The sequence below is a fragment of the Hippoglossus stenolepis genome, chromosome 24, assembly GCF_022539355.2.
Source record: "Hippoglossus stenolepis isolate QCI-W04-F060 chromosome 24, HSTE1.2, whole genome shotgun sequence".
Taxonomy (NCBI): Eukaryota; Metazoa; Chordata; class Actinopteri; order Pleuronectiformes; family Pleuronectidae; genus Hippoglossus; species Hippoglossus stenolepis.
In genome coordinates this window covers 3,177,641-3,199,090 of record NC_061506.1, presented here as the reverse complement: position 1 = coordinate 3,199,090, position 21,450 = coordinate 3,177,641, and the positions used below count along the sequence as shown (strand labels likewise).

Sequence of the window (21,450 nt, the reverse complement as noted above, 5' to 3'; positions counted from 1 at the left end):
AGAAAATTCATACATTTTTCTTGTAAATACAATTTAAATGCAAGATACATTAATTAAGAACATTCCCTGTATCCATCTCCTCGTACTACAGCACTTTCAGCCCATTTTTCTACATCACATGTTTGCACCAAACACTTAAGAAAACCCCTTGTTAGTTTAAAACTTAATAAAATACCAATAAATTCAGTTTTGCTTCTTTAAAATGTGAAGTTGTGATCGGCAGACATCACTGGAGGAGCGCCGATCCGGTCGGTGCACTGTATCTGTGCTCTGCTGCGGCGCCTGGCTCAGTAGCACATGGCTGAGCTGCTCGACAGGAAGGAGTGTGTCCAAGGAGCAGAATCAGACTGAGAAACACACGAGTCACTGGTTTATCAGAGAAACACACGAGGCAGAAACATGTCGCAGTTACAGGCGAGGTTCTTCACAAAGGACCAGAGGTGAGCTCCGAGTCCCTTAAGCCGAATAACTGGAGGGTGTTAGCATGCTGGCTAACTAGCTGTAACGTAGCTTCTGACCACTGTCCACATGCAGTCACACGCTAATGTTTTTAGCTCAGTTTATTCACTGAGCTAAATTATGCAACCCTAGCATAGCTTCCTGTGCTAATTGACAAATGATTCCACTAAATGCAAATGTTAGGAGTGTATTTGATTGACACAACCTCTGGTCTCTTGTATGTGTGTGTGTGTGTGTAGATTTGCTGTAGATGATGTTCCCTTCTCCATCCCTGCTGCCTCTGAAGTGGGAGACCTCAGCAACGTTATCAACCAGCTGCTGTTGGCTAAAGATGGTAAAAACAGACTTTATTCTGCAGCACAGCCTCCAAAAGCTGAATTATTTTATTAAACAATCATGACTTCCACTCACTATATGATCATCCTTTTTCATCCAACCTGTATCTATGCCTCTTATCCTATGAGGGAGTAATATGTTGAATATAAATGTGTTTGTATTTCCACAGCCTCCCACAACAAAGTGGACTTCGACTTCCTGGTCAGGAGTCAGTTCCTGCGGTCGTCGCTGTCCTTTCACATGGACACAGAAGGCATATCAACGGTAGGACCAGCCTCAGTGCCCCAACACGAGCAGATGTGCTGTGTTTGAACACAAATGTACAAATCAGCAGCATGATGATTATTGTGTGTCTATGTTTCAGGAAGAAGTGGTGGAGATCGAGTATGTGGAGCGGATCACAGCCCCAGAACCTGAGGAGTGTATAATGCACGACGACTGGATTAGCTCCCTCCATGCAGATGCTGAATGGTGAGATGAGAGGCATCACTGTCAAAGCAGCACAAAGTGTAGTTTACTGTATGTGTTGGAAATGTTTGATTGTGAATTTGAAATGCAGAAGTCCCATTATCTTTGCTGTGGCCACTTGTGTTTATGCAGGATTCTAACAGGGTCATACGACAAGACAGCCAGGATCTGGTCTCTGGAAGGCAAAGCGATGACGACACTGGCAGGACACACAGATGTAGTGAAAGATGTAACCTGGGTTAAAAGAGGTGAGCGGGACAAAAGTATAGACCTTCACTCTGCTGTGATGTGTCATAAGTTTTTCTTAAAGGTTCTCTGTGGGTGTTCTCTTGGCAGATGGCTTGACCTCTCTGCTTCTGACGGCCTCTATGGACCAAACCATCCTGATGTGGGAGTGGAACTCGGAGAAGAACAAGGTGAAAGCCAGACACTGCTGTCGGGGACACACAGCGAGCGTTGACACTGTCGCCACAGACCCGACTGCCTCAAAGGTAAAGCTGGAAAGAACAGGAAAGAAAAATGATACAAGTCAAAATCAGGCAATAATTCATGTATCTAATGTCTGTGCTGCTTCCTTTCAGTTCTGCAGTGGCTCCTGGGACAAAATGCTGAAGATTTGGTCAGCAGGTAGGTACCAAGAGTGATCGAAGGAGTCTTGAGCATCACTGAGCAAGAAGCAAATGTCAAGTGACCACTTTTTCTTCTGCTGTCAGTGCCCACAGATGAGGCAGACGAGGTTGAAGAACCTGCTGACAGACCGAGGAAGAAGCAGAAGACTCAACAGCTCGGCCTGACCAGGGTGAGGGCAGAACGATAAACTGAATATGTCTGATGCTACATGTGAAGGGATGTCAGAGTTTGAGGTTTTTATGTTGTCACACTGACACAGACTCCCCTGATGACGCTGTCTGGCCACAATGAGGCAGTGTCCTCCGTCCTCTGGTGCGACAGTGAGGAAGTTTGCAGTGCATCCTGGGATCACACCATCCGTGTGTGGGATATCGAGACTGGAGGACTAAAGACAACATTGGTGAGACCAACTGAGAAACACACGATGACAATGCGAAGGCAGAAATGACGCCAGGCTCTCTTACGTTACGTTTGATAAACTGACATTTTTGTCCTTTCCACAGACGGGCAGTAAAGTGTTTAACTGCATCTCCTACTCCCCCCTGTGCCGACGACTGGCCTCGGGGAGCGCTGACAGACACATCCGATTGTGGGACCCCCGCACCAAAGGTACCACTGTGCTCACAACCCTACAGATATTTTAATGTCAAAGATAATTTTCTCTGCATGTCGTAAAAATCTATAAATAAAAAAACATGTTTCAGCAGCTTTGCTATAAATGTCTCCTCTCTTGTCCAGACGGATCGCTGGTGCTGATGTCGCTCACCTCCCATACTGGCTGGGTCACCGCCGTGAAGTGGGCGCCTACACATGAGCACCAGCTGGTCTCTGGCTCCCTGGACAACCTCGTCAAACTGTGGGACACCAGAAGGTTTGTGCAGCGAATAATTCACTGGAGCCTTTGTTGAACTTGTTTTAATCAGAAGTTGGAAACATGTTCCCCTCTTTTGTACTTCTGCTACATCAAGACCATTTTCAATGAGAGCATAAGCTTGACTTATTATCAGCACTGTTACTGAATGAAAGGTTGCTTATGTCGAGCAGGACATCCTGTTCACTCTGCACATAAAGAGCTGTCTGCCAGTGTCTAGAACAAGCTTCCTGTCTTTGTCAGAATAAAATTTGGCTCTCTTCTGCAATAATCTTCTTGGTCAGAGGAATCCAGTGAATACATTTAACACCCCATTGTTGCCGTGTTGTCTTCCAGCTGTAAGGCGCCTCTGTACGATCTGGCAGCCCATGAGGACAAAGTGTTCTGTGTGGACTGGACAGAAAGCGGGGTAAGACACACCAGTAGTTCTCTTCAAAGATTCTGATGCCTCGCTTGAACTTCACACATGAAACCGATGTTTTCTCTTTTCTGTCTTTTAGCTGATGTTGAGTGGAGGAGCAGATAACAAGTTGTACACCTACAAATACGCAGCCTGTCAGACAGACGCGGGGGCGTAGACGAGGACTGCAGAGACTCCATCACCACAGATGTACAGAATGGACAGACATGCACACATTCACAATCAGCGTGGCAGAACTTTGAATTGTACAAACTTTGTTCTTCACTGTCCTGGTTGTTTTTACCCCATTCAGTTTTTACACATATTTCATTGTGGGGCTTCTTTGTTTCCCTGTAACTCAAGAAAACTATAAATTTATGTATTCTCCTAAAATGTTGTCACCTGGACTCATCGTTGCATTTCATTATATTTCTGTACATCTACTCATTCATGCGATTATCATTGGCATGTGGCAGTAGTGCAATGCTTAAAATCCAGTAGATACACATGAGGAGCTTCAGCTAATGTTCACATTAAACAGATTGGACAAAGGAGCAAAACTTGGCAAGACTGCTGGTTCCACACAGGCTCATTTAGAGAATTTCATAAAGTGCTGATCTCCTGATATCCAGCATGATTCATGCAAAGTGTTTGACGAACAGCAATTAGTGAACTTCTCAGCATGAAGGTGCAGAAGAATCTGCAGAAATGATGTGATGAAGTTGTGTCAAAGGAAAGTTTTAACATCATGAGGCTGTTGTGGAAGCGAAGGGACTTTTCATTATCAGTAAGGTTTTCTTAATAAAGTGCCCAGTGAGTGTAATCTTTTGTTTTTCCTCAAGTTAGAATCATTTTAAGCCAACACTTAATGACCATTTTTAAAAAAAACTGAATTAGCGAGTAATGTAATGAGTGACTATATGTATTTTATAATGAATAAACACAGAATATAACACTTATTTCATTATCCTATATTGTTTAATGACATTAGAGCTGGATCCCATTATGAAATGAGTTTGTATGAATTTAATTAAGAGCAAAGAGCAACAGGTTTTACTGCACGTCCACATCTCACAAGCAGATTTCATGCAGTTTGCAGATCTGACTGAAGTTAACTTCACATAAAAGTTGGAGGTAGTTTCAATTTGTTCATTCAAAAGTTAGTCACTTACTAAACGTGTGCACGCATCGCCACTCGAGACGATCTTTGGCGCGGACCTTCCCAACAGCGCCCCCGTGTGTCCGGCCGGCGCCGCGGCCACTTAGCATATCCTGTTGCAGTGAGTCAGAGGATGATGGTGTCCGTCGGGAGAGGAGCGTCACCGAGCTGCGCCTGAACCGCACACAAGGTACAGCTCAAACGCAGCTTTGCGTTAAATATCAAACCACAAGAAACGAAATGAGCCGGCTGCGTGGTGGATGAGTTTAAAAACGGGGACGGGGGGTTCGCTCGTTCGGCCACGACACTGACAGCTAACGGCTAAACTGCTGCTAGCAAACAAGCTACTTTTTCCAGCAGGTTTTCCTTTTTCCTGTTTATTTTTCTATTTCCACACCTCGTCTCTGTCTATTTGCACAACTGGGGCAAACGACGCTTTGTATTTCCTGTCTGTCTTGTGTGTTTTCTGCTGTAAGTGGACACCTGCTCCACAGACAGCTGTCCCCAGTCCCCCCCCCACCCATGTCTCCAGGTGGACGTCAGATCCCCAGGAACCATATTAGATTAGCCCGTTCTTTAGCCTGCAGCTACGTGATCCAGCCGCAGATAACCCGGGATAACAGGCTATAGCTCGGTTATTACCAAGTGGAGGAACAGCTGTCAGCTCAGAGCTCTCGGTTGGTGCTGATGGTTTGTTTCGTCTCAGCAAAATCTAACAGGAAAAACCCATCAGAGGTGAAGTAATGGCGTCTTAATCATTGATAGTTTGACTCACTCTAATTTACATTCATTGCTTGGATGGGAATCTGAACTTCAGAGCTGCAACTACATCTGCTTTTTGGCATCAAGCTCATCTAAGAGGAGAGATTTTGTGTCTAAACTAGTTTATATTTCTGAAATGTAAGACGTATAAAGGCCGGACAGGACTATGTAGTGGTGCCTAGAGTTCAAATTAAACCGGGTGTAATTGCATTTAGCCACGACTGCCTACTCCTGGAACCAGCTCCCGATGGACATCAGCAGTTTAAACCGCTCGGTTTGCCAGTGGCTTCAATTAATCACCCAGTCCTGCACTTTCATTTAATCATCTGCTTTATAATTAGTCTTTTTATACCGTCTATACTTTTGAAAAGACATTAACCCTTTTTTATGCTTGTAATCTCAACCTTAATGCTTCCTTTATGTCCGTAAAGCATATTAAATGGCCTGTGTATGATAATGTGCAATACAAATGCATTAGCATCAAGTCTGCAGCCCCTCAGATGAAGACTTGAACTTGGTCATTTAATCATCTGCCTGAATATCTCTTCTTTTTCTCTTTCAGAACAGAAAAGGGCCAATATCCAAGGATGGAAGGGTATGTTTTAACAGCAGTGGTACTGTTGTTATGATATAAAACGACTGTTGTTTCAAGCAGAACTTCACGGCCATGTAGAAACACGGCTGCCCCCTGAACCGCTGCTCTGTGTTCCAGGTTTGCAGGGGATATGCTGAGCGACAGCTCGGTGATGGCGCGCATGCAGAAGAAGTTCTGGAAGACAAAGCAGGTCCTCATCAAAGCCACGGGCAAGAAGGAGGACGAGTATGTGGTGGCGTCCGACGCTGACCTGGACTCCAAGCTGGAGGTAGGACAGGAGGAGTTTTAGGTTTGTTATTGTCAGAAACACTCGGCTCTGCGCTACTTTGGAAAGTAGCGCACTTAGCTCCACTGTTTGTAGCTCAGAATGCCAGTTTCAGTGTGTTGTCACAAGGTGCCCATTGTTTGCAGAGTCGTTTTCTTACCAGTGTGATTAGACGTGAGATGTCACTCGCCACATGACAGCTGTGAAAATGATGTCGGCAGGGTACAGCGTGTCCCTCCGCCTCTCGAGTCCTTCCTCGCCGGTGCAACAAATGATAGTGGACAGGCAGACACCTGGCTGGCATTTAGCTGTTTGGTCCAGTGTGACGGGGACGGGATAATGTTTCACTGAGATGTACTGAGAGGCTTTTGTTTGCTGTGGAACAAGATCAGGCCTCTTATGTCCTCCTGCTCTCACTGTCCCATGATTCCATGTCCCTGTGAGACCGACACAGAATGAGAAAACGGGACAGCATTGAAAGAGGAATAGAAAATTGTAAGGAGATCTGTCTTCTTCAATGTCATCTTGACCTCAAGCTTTCTGTGACCCAGCCGAGCACTAAAATCACCGGGACAAATTAGATTTGGAGCCGTTTCTGGACGGCAGCTTCACAGCCGTCCTGATTTTAATCTGGCTTTTACCACAGCTTTGCCTCAGTGCATTTTCAAATTTCATGTCAGCAGCTTTTACTTTGCAACCTGTCGGCTTCTTGGATGAAACATCAGATTAGATTTAGTCAATATTTGTATTACAAATTTTTATCGTATTGAAAGTGAAGTTAACTGCATTGCATATTTTATTTATATCCTTCATTTTCACCTGTGATGATGATGAGACAAGGAACCTCACAATTAGAGACAAAAGTAAAAGTAGTGATGGGTTCCTATATATGTAGTGACCACCATATTGCTGTGACACAGACCGAGCCACTACATGAAGATGAGCTTGACGAGTTATGCTCATGTCTCTAATAAACATTAAGGAAGGTGTGTTGTGTAGGAGCAGTCAGAGATGTGACACAGACAGGTGTTTAGCCTCTGCTGATGCACACAGGCTGAAAGTAGGTAGTGTTGATACAAGAGTTAATCAGTAACTCAACGTCGTCTCCTTCCTCTGCTCTCGTACTTCCTCCTCTTTATGTTCTCACTTAATAACAAAGTCTGACAGGTCTCAAGACGAACCTCTTTTATTATTTTATTTTATTATTTTTTGTGTGTAATTCTGATTTGGTTTGTCTCTGCAGTTCTTCCGTTCGGTTCAGTCCACGTGCACAGAGCTGCTGAAGGTGATTGAGAGGTACCAGCACAGGATCACACGTGAGTGACACAACTAATAACTAATGGTTATTGATGATAATAATCATCTTCCCTGTCCCAGATTCATTCATATTCTATGAACAAAGATCTTTACACTTGGACGTACACTTGGATTTTGGTGATTTATAAAATCCTTGACATTTCCTTGCACGACAGGCTTGTCTCAGGAGGAGAACGAGCTCGGCCTGTTTCTGCGCTTCCAGGGCGAACATGATCGGACCAAGGCGGGCAACATGATGGATGTCACCAGCAAGGCCCTGTGCACCTCCGCCAAGCAGAGGTCAGCAGCAGCAGTGATTATCTGTTAAACAAATGGATATGCAATCCATTTCAAATAATCTTAAACTTTCAAGTACTCAACCTTATTTTATTTTATTTTTTAAAGGATGGCACTTTGCCCACCACTGCAACGTTTGTACCAGGAAGTGGAGACGTTCCGGAGACGCGCCATCGCAGACACGCTGCTGACTGTCACTCGTATGGAGAAATCTCGCACAGAGTACAGAGGAGCTCTGCTCTGGATGAAAGACATATCCCAAGAACTGGACCCAGACACCTACAAACAGCTGGAAAAGTTCCGCAAGGTCGGTGGAAGGCCACTTCAACTGAAGATTTCTGATGTGTATCAATGTCAGTGATGTATTATCTTGTGTTTTGTCTTTCTGTTGTCAGGTCCAAGCCCAGGTCAGAGGGTCGAAGAGCCAGTTTGAGAAGCTGAAGAATGATGTGTGTCAGAAGGTGGACATGCTGGGAGCAAGCCGCTGCAACATGCTCTCCCACTCCCTCTGTACCTACCAGGTAAGTTCATGAATAGTAATAGTTGAAAGATGAAGTGTGGACCAAGCCTGTTGATGTGTTTAGCTGCTGGTTGCCTGTGTTGATCCTGCTGTCCTGTCATGGCAGACCACTCTGCTGCATTTCTGGGAGAAGACAGCCCACGCCATGTCTGCAATCCACGAGGCCTTTCAAGGACACGTACCATACCAGTTCACCACACTCAAGGTACATCAAACTAAAGAAGTGACTCTGAGGTGTTCTGTGACTGTGGTGGACGAACTTCTTGAAGCTGAAGCTTTTTCTTAAATACGTCGTCCAACAGGACCTGCGGGATCCACTGGAGCAGATAACGGAGATGGAGAAACAGTTGGATAAAAAGGAGAAGACTCTGCAGAGCAACACAGACAAGTGAGAACACAATTAACACACATGTTGGTTTCTTTTTAAGTGAAAATATTGTTTCACGTTATCAGAAAAATCTTTTATCCTGTGTAAGCTATTAACAAATCAAATATAGTCTGTGTCATCACCTCAGCTATTGCTATTTCCTCAAATATGAGGCTAATGGCATGCCCTTGTTTATTCTGTGTGTGTGTGTGTGTGGGGGGGGTGTGTGTGTGTGTGTGTGTGTGGGTGGGTGTGTGTGTGTGTGGTTCATGTGTGTTTGTGTGTGTGCTGACAGCAGTTACTTATGTAATTGTTTAGGGCTTTAGAAGATCAAAACGTGTGCCTCTTACCAGCAGCTCAGCATCAAAGAGAGGTTACTGTATCTCTAAATATAGAAAGCTTGATGAGATGAGGCACTTTTAAATTTTTTGTCCTTTTCTAATTCCCCAGTCTGGTATCCTTGGATGACGACAAGCCATTAGGAAGTGCCTCTGACATAGGTATGTACTGCCCTCCAAACATTTCATTGTTGTAGGCTATGACGGCACGCAACCCTGCAAGCTGCTTCTTTTTCTTCCTCTATTGTTTTATGATGTCTAGACTTAATTTAGATCCGTTGGTCTGGATGAATCAAGAGTTTTATTCTTTTATTTTTAATGTGCCTTCTCTCCCAGACACTGCTCACAGCTATGATGGAGACAGCCAAACCACTGACTATGGTAAGTGTGTGTTAAGAACATTTGATAGAAACAGCATTGTTAATGCACGAGCTTGTGTAAATAGTTTGAATGTGTACATTGCGATTCCTGTTGCTGACTTTGGATCGGATACCGTTTGGCTTTATGATACTTTGATCTCAGTGCACCAAAATGCCTCCACACCCACTTCAGGTGTGCATGATCTCAGCGGAACGCCAGCGCGCCCTGATGACGACCTGATGCTAATGGCCGGTGGTCTAACACTACCACAGCTCGCGACCCCAACAAGTGCCCCACCCCAGCTCCTGCCTCCTCCTCAGGCTGGAGATCAGAGTGAACTCTGGGGCTTTGGAAGCCTCCAGTCCAGCCTCTCTGAGCTGCCTGCCTCCGGTAAACCAGCTGCCTGTCTACCGCTTCCTCCACCTGTGAATTCTAACTTCAAGCTGCCTCACTGGTTCTCCTCTTCCCCTTTGACTTGGCTTGGTTGGAGTTTAACTGTCCTGCTCTTGATGTCTCGATTCAGTCGTCCTGACTGCTGCAAGAGGCTTTCTTTTCCTTTCACCTTTGTCATTCAGGAAGAACACTTGAACATCTGCTGCACTTCTAAGTCTCCTCTGGATATTATGAGAGTGATCATTAATCCCGTTGGCTTTGAAAAGGCTTTACTCAACATAAATGTCACTTCACTGTACTTTTCTCTTTTTCAAGGTCAAACTTTACCTTCTCATCTGCGTCTGCTGCTTTGTAACAAATTGACATGTTCGGCCTTTCCAGAATCAGCTGTGTATGATCTTATAAAGCTTCTTCTCTCTCCACCTTTTCCTCTCAAGGTGGTAGTCTGCTCTCGGGCGGTCTGTCCTACCCTGCAGGGATGGGGCTGAGACCTGATGAGGAGGACAGTGAGAGGGGTGACATGGCTTTCCTCAATGATCTCCTCAGCCCGGGCCCAGGGGCCAGCGATGAGTTCAGCAAAGAGTGGCAGGATGCTTTCGGGATGTTTGACCCTCCTACTGTCCCTCCTGCAGGGACGGCACCAACAGGCAGTGGGCAAGCAGCGTGTCCGCCCAGTCCCGCAGGCTTCCTGCCCTCCCAGCTGCTGGATCACAGTCTGAGTGCCACAGGTTAGTCACACTGCACTCTGCTGGAGGAAGGTGCTCACTGCACAACACTGACTGGTTAGTCTTTGTGATACAGCTGCGTTGTGGCATAAAGAATACCAGGGTCTTTAATCATTTCTCCAACCCTGCTTTGTCTTATTAGGCTGGTCAACCCCACCTATGTTTAAAGCTCCGCCCCTGCAGGCGTCTCCGAATCAGAACCAATCAGCTCAGTTGGCTCCAAGTTCAGTCGCTGATGGTAAGATCCTTCTCAGTGTGTGTTCTTGTCTCTACTTGTTGTCCTGACGGTTACCTTGTCACAAGATCACTAAGGTTTCCCTGAACAATCATCTCACTTTGCTGTGAAACAGTGTTAAGGACAAACAAACCCTTCTTCCCTCTAATGATCTCTCTCTCTGTGTGTGTGTGTGTGTGTGTGTGTGTGTGTGTGTGTGTGTGTGTGTGTGTGTGTGTGTGTGTGTGTGTGTGTGTGTGTGTGTGTGTGTGTGTGTGTGTGTGTGTGTGTGTGTCGTGCGCAGCTTCAGGTGGATCCAAAGACATGTCTGCCTGGTTCAACCTGTTCGCAGACCTGGACCCTCTTTCCAACCCAGACGCCATTGGACGCTCTGCAGATGAGCTGCTCAATGCCTGAAGCTCTCTCTCTGTTTGTATGTGCGTGCGTGCGTGTGTGTCTGTTTGTGTGTGTGTGTGTGCGTGTGTTACAGTGTATGATTTCCGTCCAAGGATTACTGCGATTTCATGACAACACCCAAGTAAATGATCTCACACTAACAGTGAAACACACATGCATTTCTGTTACAAGGAGATAAACAGTCTACGCAACTACACAACTGCAAATACTCTTGTTGATGTTACACTGGAGGATGATTTTCGACACTGGAGAAAACAAACTGTCAGTGGAGACAGATGCTGTTGTTGAACATCCTCCTCAGCTGGAAAAGACTGTTAGCACTACACAAGGAGCCACTGACTCCTGTGCACACAGCAAACCTTGTGCGGTTTGTGTTACTTTTCACTATTAGCTTTTGCAGTGTCTGTGGAGCAGAGTGAATGTTTGGGTTACAGGTTTATTTTGGACAGCATTGTGTGCTTCTCCGTCTTTCGTTCATGTTTGTGTTGTTTGGGTGTGGGTCAGTTTGCCGTGTGTACACATCACAAGGGACCCAGGATATAAAAGTCTATTTAATCTGTAATGTAGTTACATGTAGGAGCACATGATTGTCACCATGATTGTCACCACGAGATAAGACGGGACCCTGTGTCTGTCACTAGACTGAATTTGCACACGAAAAGAACAGTGACCCTCAAGTATCATGATGCTGGTTATCAGGTGGCTTGGTTCAGGTATTCTAGATCTGAATTACATGCAACCTCTACAGTGGAGTGTTTAATATGAAATGAGCTCAATTGTGAGGAAATTAAGCCAAAATATCCCAGATAAAGCTGCGGCCATCTTGCATTTTTGATTTCATTTGGATCCAGAGTTGGCGCAGTAGTTGTTTTTGGTCATTACTATGTTTTTATATCATGAAATAAGTAATTCAAACGGTTTTTTATCTGATACTGTTAATCTACTAATCAGCTTCATGATACTGGAAGGTCTTTTTCATGACGTTTGTGATGACGGCCCCCGGTTCATGACCTTTTCTTACCCTCATCCCTGATTCTGTTGGGCTGAACGCTTGAAACGAAATCATTTCCTGTCCCGTCGGTCGTCTAAATTTCACAATCACAACAGTCCAAGGCCAAGAAGAATGTGTGACGAGTTGCAACATTTATTTCAGTTTCTCTTGAAGGAAGTTTTAACGTTGGATTAAGGGATGTAATTATTTTAAGTGGGTTGAAATGCAAACCTAAAAATAACAGGACCTAAGATGCAGCTAAATGTATTTATTTTCAGATTATATCACTAAAGTAACACTGTAAAAAAACAAAACCACTGTAAAATACTTAATATTATGAGCTGTGTGTTGTATTTGCACAGATGGATTTTGGAAATATATTGAAACAGGATGAACACTGGAGAGTTGTTACCACCTCATGAAATACATGTCCTTACCTGTTGTGGATGAAATTCAGAATTATTCAATTTGTTTGTCGGGAAATCAACATTTATGAATGTTTATCTTTTATTTAACCTCCTAAAATGTATGTTATTGATAAAGTGGAAAACTAAAGAGGTTGAGATGTCAAACCCTGAGTGATTGTGCGATCAGAGTGCATTATGGGAAGGATTTCTTTGTATACAATCTGCACAGAAGTATCTGCTTTTCTACACAAGCTTTAACTGATGTCAGCTCGTGTGTTATACTTTGTACGGTTGATTTTCACACTTTCAAAAACCACATGAATGTATTTCTCAAGTCAATCACAGATGCTTCATTTAATTCAACTATGCCTTTTTATTTTGACTGGAGGAGTTAAACAGATGAAAACTTGGCAGTTCTGTTTTCCAATAAACTGGACAAGCAAACAGAGAATCATAGTGTTGAGTTTTCTTGCGTCGAGCCTCATTCCAAAATGCCGCTTATCCACTTTGAAAAGAAAAAGAAAAGTTGTAAATCAATCAGTATTTCCACGTTTGTGAATCTGTTCTTTCAAGCTACTTAGATTTTCTTGTAAACATGTTGAACCGTGTCGCTGTGGGTGTGATTGTTTCTCAGCAAGTGGATATCTCATTTTGGAACAGGACTCCTCATTAAACAACCATTTCTTGAAGCGACTGGCTGAAACGAATGACACCTCTTGACTACTGCTACAGGTTTACATCATCCAGGATCTCCGCCGTGTGCGGCTACAGACACAGCAGCTGTTGGTTCGCTCTGGTGCGGTCGTGTAGACTTGTTAGTGTGCGCTGAGGAGTTAAGTACATCTTCTCTTTTCGTGTCCTATTCACTACAACCTGAGATGGACGATGTGACCTATTCTTGATTAAAATTCTCTGAAGACCCAATTACACTCCGGTCTGATAAATAAATACATAATCATTCACAATAATGAGACGTAGTAATTCACAGTACTCAGCAGGGGGACGGGAGGGGCGAGGTTTGGGGGTGAGGGGTATTATATGGTACAATAATCGACTCATTCAGATACATATCTTTGTCAGCTGATAATACAAACACAGTGTGCCTCTATATTTACAGATCCAGTACATTCCTATCCCCACTGTGGCAGGCACAGTCAAGTGGTAATGACATATACAGGAGGACGGGCCCAGGCATGGAGAGGTCTGGGTCCCGTGTCACGACACTGCAGCCACCAAGTGTAGCTCGGTGTCGCACTTGGGGTCATGACCTCTCCGTGCTCAGGGCCCCGCAGAGCCAGAGGAGGCCTGTCCTGCAGCGGCGGGACCAGGCCCCTCTGGACATGCTTCACAACAACACAGTTTGAGCAGGACAGAAGGAAATCAGCTTTACAGTGACAGTGAGGGAAAGAAAAGAGAAGAGAGAGAGGAGGAACAGAAGGAGGGTGGTCGTGATGGTGCTGGAGTAAAAAAAAAAAGGACACTGCGAGCAAAGGCTGGCGCCTGGGAAGCAGACACAGGTCGAACACGCTGCACACATCATAGCCCTGGCCTGTGTTTCACATAGATACACACAGCGGCCAGCAGGGGGGCCCAGCTCGCTGCTACCAGTTAGTGAAGCAAAGGCATCAGCTTGAACCAGTTCCTCTCTCTGTCTCAGGCTGATTCAAGTACAAAACAGATGGTTTAAAGGTAGCGTGGATTCTGCACCTCCTCGCTTGTATTTTTTAAGACTGGCCCTGTTCTTCTGTGTGTATCTATGGCCACCGTAGTGCAAAGATCATGAGTGAACACGATCGCAACACTAAGCTGGTTTGGAGAAACTGAGCGGTCTAAAAAAATCAGGCACGTTTTCTTTACTTCTCCTTTTCACGACCCTTCAGGTTTTGCTACGATATATCAGGCAGCACCAGAATTAGCCTCTGTTGTCAATCTCTTGGTCGCCAAGGAAACCAGCAGCCTTTTTGTTTTTCGTAATGGAAGGCATATTTCATATCAAGAGAAATAACTACATATAGAAAAAGAGATATGTCCGTGGAAAGGCGCCATGGTATAATACGATGAAAAAAAAGAGTCTGTCCTTTTTTACCCTTTTCCTCCCAAAAAACAGGAACATAACCCGCACTAAAGGTAGAAGAAAGCGATGAAATGTTGGCTGCAAACGCCTGCACGGCGCTGCAGGGCTCTCGAGTCGTAGTTGTCTGAGGAGGAGAGGCAGTGGGAAGCACTTTTCAACAAGATCAGGACATCAGAGAGAGCGTAGCTGGCATGCTGAAGGCATTTTTTGGAGCAGAAGGGTTGTTTCCTAATTTCAAATGTTTTCTGATTTCGTTGGGAAGGGGGTGGGGGTGCTTGTTTTGTGGCGACTTGAGAACCTGGTCAGAAGCTCTCGGGCTCCTCCAGGAGGCAGGGCTGGGTGGACAGAGGCACGAGGGCCGGGGACAGGCTTCGCAGGCCCACCCCGGGGCGAAAGCTGAGCTCCGGGGCGGGGAGTAAGGGCTTGAGGATGCTGACAAGGCAGAAGGCAGAGCCGCTGTTGGGGATGAAGTTGACCTTGTTGCGGTCGGGACACAGGAAGGTTGGGATGTCCTGCAGAAGTTTGGGCCTGGAAACATCACAGTACATGGTGGTTAAGTGAGTTACATTAGAAAAGATGTACTGCAGATGAACTCTCAGAGAGACAACACAAAATGACTATTCTAAAATAAAACATCAAGCCCAGGGCAAGACACGTCTGACCCCTTCGTCTGGGGCCTGCTGACATCCTGTGAGATCTAACAGTGCATGATTTGTCATCCCACTCACATGGACTCCTCGAACACTTTGACCTTCTCGCAGCCCTCTGGAGGTTCCCTCTTGAACATGTAGCTGTTGTTGGGTCTGGGAGAGGCAGCGTACTTCGGCAGCGGCGAGTAGGGTCCCAGCTCTGCAGACAGCAAAGTAAAATCACGTGCATGAGTGTGGGCAATGTGCACACGCTGAGATGTGTGCACGTCTGTGCGCTTCATCACCTTTCTCCTCGTAGGGGCTGCCTCCACTCGTGTCGTTGAGGACGGTGAGGTAGGAGGGCGAGATGGAGTCGGGGCGGCTGCTGCAGTTGCTATGGTTACCGCTCAGGCCGCCCCCTGAGGGTGTCTGTGTGTCGATGCTGCGCGTGCTGCTGCTGCGCTGCTGCGGGGGGACAGGTGGGGGTGCACGGTGCCCATCTGGAACGTCCTGTGGCTGTACACACACACACACACACACACACACACACACACAAATGAGGTCACAATAACAATGTTGCTCTGAGGCTTAATCCCCGACCAGTGATGGTGTGTGAATCCTTAGGCCTCATTTATAAATGAGCCTAAACAGTGAAATCTTAGGGGAACTCACAACGATGGTCTCTTCCTTCTCGGGGGTGTCTCGGATGATGATGCGTTCTATCTCCTGGTTGAGGCCCTCCACGCTGTTGCGGAAGCGAGGGGCCGATGACTTGGATATAGGGATGGGTATCAGGATGGTCTTGGGCATAGGCGACTGCAGAACACATAAACACTGGGTTTAATACAGATCCTGCACCAGTTCACAGCTGTGGCGCACTGAGCACCTGACTTTCATCCAGCTGCAGTGAGCCGGAGATGTCTCACGCTCCATGTTTCTGTGTTTACTGCTCAGCCCACAGAGGAGAAGTTACAGCTGCACTTGTAGGAGCAACGTTACAGAAGCAAGAAACTTGGGATCATTTGCTTAATAAACACACGCACACAATGTCTCCTGCACACACCTGGGACTGGATGATAGTGTGGCTGCCATTGAACGGGGACTTGCGGTCTTTATCCCTCCGATGGCGGCTGCTGCGTTTGCTGCGCTGGAGCTGCTGACGCAATTTGGCAATCTGTAGATGTTCAGACAGAGAGAGACGCTGTAATGCAGACACAGTATAAACATGCAGTATTAATGGCCATGCAATAAGTGAAGACACACACACAATGCTCCGCTATTTATTTAACGACCCCCTCCAAGAAAATCTATGAAAACTGCAGTGTAATGAGGACAGTATCAAAAAATAAAAACACACACACACATCGGAGAGTGCTTCTCTCCAATTGGTTGTTTATTTGGCCCAAAGAGCAGAATAAAACACTGACCTCCTTGAGCTGGTCGGTGCTCCCACAGGAGGCCGAGCGTTTGTGAGAGCCCCTCCTCCTCTCATCTGCCCAGGCCCTGGGGGTCTGAGACACACACACACACACACACACACACACACACACACACACACACACACACACACACACACACACACACACACACACACACACACACACACACACACACACACACACACACACACACACACACTGGTTAGAACAAAATGTGAAACACACAAGCATTAAACAGCCAAATCATGAGACTCAACCAAAAGAAAAACAGACTTGGATTAATAAACGCACAACAGGACCAGTCCTAACAACCTAAAACATCTTCATACTGTGACTTCAACGACTCCAAACCCAAGGGTCCTAAAGATAATTAACAGGGGCTGGAAAATGATCTAATTTCAGCTTGGAACTTGATTTATTTATGTCCTTTAAACATGTGAAAAAGATAGTTCTACTATTTTCTTGCTTCAAGACACAAACACTGAATCTGGAAAGGCATCCTTCAAATGAAACGTTGAACGTGAAAATGAAAACTGCTGATGAGTCATGTCCACGCTGGGGTCGTAACCTGTGATCGCTCCATCTAAAGCTAAAATGTTTGGGAAACACTGCCCTGTAGAGGAGCAGCTCTGAGGCTGCTGTTATAATCACAGTGGCACTGTTGACAGTACTTAACAGCAGCAGTAAAGAAGCTTTAGTGCAGTTAAGAACGATTACAACAGAGGTGTGTGTGAGGGTAAAACTTCAGTGTTAGAAGTAGAACAGCAGATATGACCTGAGGCGACATTATAAAGAGTGAACGTCTGTTTGACATGGGTTCGGTTTAAAGTCCGTCACTGATTGACAGTCAAGAGGCAACGAAGCGATGATGCAAGCGTCTGCAACCTCTCTCTGTCTCTGTGCATTGATCGTCTGCAGCATAAACACACATACAATACATCCGGCGAGCGTCCAGTACGACTTTGTCTGAACCGGGGGTGGACAACATTTCAAAACACAAAAATTGATTTTCACACAGCTTTCTTTTTTTTTACAGTTACAACATATATTTGATAGAAAGCTGAGCTGCCATATTCACAAAGCACCATCAACACGTGGCATGCCTCAGGGCTCTATTCCTGGACCACTATCATTCCTTATTTATATACCAGTACATTTTTCACAGACATTGGTAAAAGAAGCAGACGCTGCTTTATCTCAACAACAAGAGAAACGGTTGCTGTAAAATTTTCTAAATATTAACCAGATACAAATTGAAAGATGTAAATTCTCACCTGCGTCGCTTTGTCCCTCATGTAGGGAGCGTGTTGGTCCTGGCTGTCGTCCTGAGGCCAGGGACCTGTCAGGTGAGAGCCAGCGAGCGCGCCCTGCGAGGGCCACAGCTGGACTCGGTGGCGGGAGACCGAGAGGAGAATGAGGAGCTGCGAGCTCGGGCAGGGAGGGCGGGGGGACGCCACAGGGCACGGAGGAGGACCACAGGTAGGTGTGGTGGGTTAAGGCCACTGATGCTGTCTGAGGAGGAAGAGGAGAGAGAGAGGTGTCTTAATGAGTTGGGTCTTTAGATGTAAACAAGTCAGCACATGGTAAACACATCAACAAATCAACAGACACACAGTTGGCCTGTGGGATAAGCTCATGGACGTCTTGCTCTGTCTAGGTTTGTGTGCATTTGCATTTGTGTCTATGCGTGGGTGTGTTGCCAGATTGATGTTAATCCATCCTGGGCAGAGCGGATATGCCCCCGTCTAAGTCCCACACAGCCCCCTGGGTTAATGGCATTAGAGCAGCTTACAGGGATGGCGGGGGTGGAGGGGTGGGGTTGGGATCACTGAGGGCAGGTGCCTGATTCTGACCAAATGACCCCGATGCACTGCTGCAGCAGCAGGTTCTGCCTCGGTGCTCGGGTCCACCTGTGGCAGCGTCAGCACATTCTCATCGCAAATTACAGCTTCGCATTGGAAAGGAATAAACATGAGAATCTAACAAATGCACGACATTAAATTCTGCTATCTATCTATCTATCTACCTATCTATCTATCTATCTATCTATCTATCTATCTATCTATCTATCTATCTATCTATCTATCTATCTATCTATCTATCTATCTATCAATAGTCACCATTTCTATGATGCTGTTACAGGAGATGCAACAACAATGAGGAGAAATGAACATTATAAACACGCACACACAACCTACAGGTTCCATGGATGGATGTAAATCCCCTTGCAGGAGACAGAAAGCTCTAATATATGTATTTTCACTGTGGGTGTTGTCTCAATGGGAACTGAAAAGCCAGCCAGTCCTATTAACACAATCCTGCAGATGCAGCATGTGTGCACACATACAAACACACAGCACCGACTGGCAGAGCTAAATTTGGCAGGGGCCTTGACCAGCGCACATCACTGTTGCTAGGGAACGCTGCTGACTGATCTCCATTGACTGCGCTTGTGTGTGTGAGTGTGTGTTAGTAAGTACACATGGGTTTGGGCGATCAGCAGTCTAAACGCCCCTCCTCTCTTTATTTTGACGGCTGATTTTCCTGTTTCAGACTGTGCCCACGAATCAGCAGTCTGCTACACCGCACTGCAGGCGGACAGTAACGCTGTGTGCGGCTGTGTGTGGCTGTGTGCGGCTGTGTGTGGCTGTGGCTCAGCCTGCTGATGTATTTCTCTGCATGGATTCACAGTAATGATATGCAGAGACGTTACTTGGCAGTATCTCGGTGTCACTGTGAAACAGGTGAGTTCACACTGTGAGGCCGACTTTATTGATCTGCTCGGGGTAAAAGTGGCGGCTCCCCCTCACACACACACACACTCACACACACACACACACACACACTAATCAGTTAACACAGGATGTAAATAAACACTTTCATCCATCCATCGATTTGGTGTTTCCCAATAAAGCCTAAAAGGACGTCCAACCAACACTCAACAAAATAACTATTGCAATATGATTTTCATCAATAGCCATATAACAAAAGTCCAACATATATCAATATAATGCTTCTGCATTGCACAAGCACAGTGAGGAGGTAATAACAACAACATGATAATATTATTAACTAATTGATCTACCTAAGATTAAACTAAAATCTGTCTTTACACTTAAAATAAATAATAATGTGACATTTAAGATATTAGAGCAGAGAGAGAGAAAAACAGAAAATATTCACATTTGAGATTTGGAACAAGTGAATTCTTGGCAATTTAAATGATAGATATTTATATTGATGATAGATTATTTCAGCTTTTGTTTATTCACTTGCTTTTGCACATTTGACTGCCAAATTCAATCAGAGCCTTTTGAATGCAATGGAATATAAATGAAAAGGAAGGAGATCACATGAAACTGCACTTGTTTATAATAAAACCTGGTTATGAATTGCACAATAACACTGGTGAGTAATGAGGATGGCTCCGTGTGAGTCACATCTCCCAGCAGCAGCCTGCTGTGCTGCAGAATCTAGGCCAGACGTGTTTACTATAGCAGAGCATGCAACAGCAGCTTTATCACAACAATGCATGGACCCACAACCTCGCATGACACACGAGCACCGTGCACAGTGATGCAGGTTGGGTTTAAATGTGTGAAATGAGAGGAGGAGCGCGCTCACCTGCAGAAAAGAGACCTGCTCATCCAGGGAGCGCGGAGCTCCACAGCAGCCCCCCGGCCCCCGTGGGTGTTTGCCGAAGATGCTGCCGGGCAAGGCGGGCGAGAAGGGACCAGGAGAGGCGGCTACAAGCGAGGGGAGCCTTCGTTGGAGAGAATCACAACCGGGCAGGACATGGTGAGGACAGCGAGACGTGGTCCCCGACTCAGGAGGTGTCAAAATGGGCGTCGCTGTGCTCGCACCTCGCCTCCTCCTCCTCCTCCTCCTCGTCGTCGTGGATGGATGTTTTTCTCTCCCCGGCTGATGCGCAACGCCGCGACGGACCGAGGCGCACGGCGGTGCGCGCGGTGCTCCGGGAGAAACAGAAGAAACGTGGGTTCTTCTACGAGCGGAGAGGAAGACGAAGAGCCGTCGGAGCTGCAGAGGCGAAGGAGAGGAAGGTAACGGAGGGAAACAACACGGACATGGAGAGAAGGTGATGCTGGCCTCGGCTGACACGACGGGAGGAGGACCAGTGTGAAGCCACGAGGGCTGAGCAGGCACACTGCTGCTGGGCGCTTTCAGAGTAAAACACCCGCTCCTTCCAGAGGGAGAGTTCACCCAAAACTGAGAATCCACTCATCATCTCCTCACCACTGTGTAGATGGAGGTGGGGGGTGAAGTGTCACACCTCTGGACTCTGGTTGCAGCCAATTCCAATGCAATTGAAGTAACTGAAGTAAAACAACAGAAATAAAACAGAAAATGCCTCCATGCTGTTTATGTGGTGTCATCCAAGTGTCTGTAAGCCCAGAGATTCAAATTCCACTGGAAACGAGGCCCCCAGATGATCCACATTTATTGTTTAAAGATTTATAGTCCAGATCATGTGTTTACACTGTGCATCTAGGACCATGTAGAGACACAACGAGGAGGGTTAGAGTTTAATTGAGTTCCCATTGATTGATTCACTGATAATAATCACGACGGAGCTAATAAACAGTGAGATCTTGTGTAAGTATGATTACATTCATCCTAAAGTCACAGTAAAACGTGGCACCATACAAAGTATTCTCATTTGTTTTTATTCTTCTTATTATAAAGATAATATTTTTACTAATACACGCACAGTGCAATAACTATGTAACTTGTCCCTTTCCCTGTGTTTACTTGCACATGACAAATAAAAGCTCCTGAAACAATATGATTATATAATTGTAAATGCTAGTTTCATACTATTTCTTTATCTTATCACTACTGTATTTATTCTAATGTTACTTCTGGGTCTATTGCTTCCCTGTATTTTTTCTCGCCAGGTATTTTTTATTTTATTATTAAGTGTAAATCAGTCCATTTCCGGTCTCATCCGGGTTACTGATGGTAACTTGACGCTGTGACGTGTCTCGTGCTGATGCTGCAGTTGCTAGGGCGCGTGGAG

The 21,450-nt window shown here is 45.7% G+C and overlaps 3 protein-coding genes across 6 annotated transcripts; 2 read left to right on the top strand and 1 right to left on the bottom strand.

Annotated features, from left to right (window-relative positions):
- Positions 1-222: 222 nt before the first annotated feature.
- wdr12 (WD repeat domain 12) lies at positions 223-4,123 on the top strand. The gene is made up of 13 exons (XM_035149989.2): positions 223-440; positions 699-793; positions 965-1,059; positions 1,160-1,266; positions 1,396-1,511; positions 1,600-1,754; positions 1,845-1,890; positions 1,977-2,062; positions 2,153-2,293; positions 2,397-2,502; positions 2,632-2,764; positions 3,101-3,173; positions 3,265-4,123. Exons 1-13 carry the CDS (start codon positions 400-402, stop codon positions 3,340-3,342), a joined length of 1,272 nt encoding a protein of 423 aa, XP_035005880.1. The 5' UTR covers positions 223-399; the 3' UTR covers positions 3,343-4,123.
- Positions 4,124-4,387: 264 nt separating this feature from the next.
- On the top strand, positions 4,388-12,721 carry ical1 (islet cell autoantigen 1-like). 4 transcript variants are annotated; one of them, XM_047339133.1, is made up of 15 exons: positions 4,388-4,513; positions 5,648-5,680; positions 5,798-5,948; positions 7,189-7,261; positions 7,418-7,541; positions 7,647-7,845; positions 7,934-8,059; positions 8,165-8,263; positions 8,361-8,446; positions 8,876-8,925; positions 9,100-9,144; positions 9,316-9,513; positions 9,954-10,244; positions 10,384-10,478; positions 10,756-12,721. In XM_047339133.1, exons 2-15 carry the CDS (start codon positions 5,673-5,675, stop codon positions 10,870-10,872), a joined length of 1,662 nt encoding a protein of 553 aa, XP_047195089.1. In that variant the 5' UTR covers positions 4,388-4,513; positions 5,648-5,672; the 3' UTR covers positions 10,873-12,721. The 4 variants fall into 4 exon arrangements, with proteins under 4 accessions (XP_047195089.1, XP_035005854.1, XP_035005853.1 ...); XM_035149963.2 differs by having other exon boundaries at positions 9,286-9,513; positions 10,384-10,479; positions 10,760-12,721; XM_035149962.2 differs by having other exon boundaries at positions 9,286-9,513; positions 10,384-10,479; positions 10,757-12,721.
- Positions 12,624-17,905, bottom strand: fam117ba (family with sequence similarity 117 member Ba; the record flags this gene model as incomplete). The annotated part of the gene is made up of 7 exons (XM_047339135.1): positions 12,624-14,872; positions 15,073-15,193; positions 15,279-15,489; positions 15,646-15,789; positions 16,037-16,147; positions 16,401-16,484; positions 17,687-17,905. Coding segments are annotated over 7 exons (1,116 nt in total), but the record flags the coding sequence as incomplete, so codon positions are not given.
- Positions 17,906-21,450: the final 3,545 nt, after the last annotated feature.

Bases quoted from the DNA above. Each gene is read 5' to 3' on its own strand.
- wdr12 (XM_035149989.2), top strand. From the start codon at position 400: ATGTCGCAGTTACAGGCGAGGTTCTTCACAAAGGACCAGAG. The intron at 794-964 runs GTAAAAACAGAC...GTATTTCCACAG, and splicing joins GCTGCTGTTGGCTAAAGATG to CCTCCCACAACAAAGTGGAC. The intron at 2,294-2,396 runs GTGAGACCAACT...TCCTTTCCACAG, and splicing joins GAGGACTAAAGACAACATTG to ACGGGCAGTAAAGTGTTTAA.
- ical1 (XM_035149962.2), top strand. The intron at 7,542-7,646 runs GTCAGCAGCAGC...TATTTTTTAAAG, and splicing joins TGCACCTCCGCCAAGCAGAG to GATGGCACTTTGCCCACCAC. The intron at 8,264-8,360 runs GTACATCAAACT...GTCGTCCAACAG, and splicing joins ACCAGTTCACCACACTCAAG to GACCTGCGGGATCCACTGGA.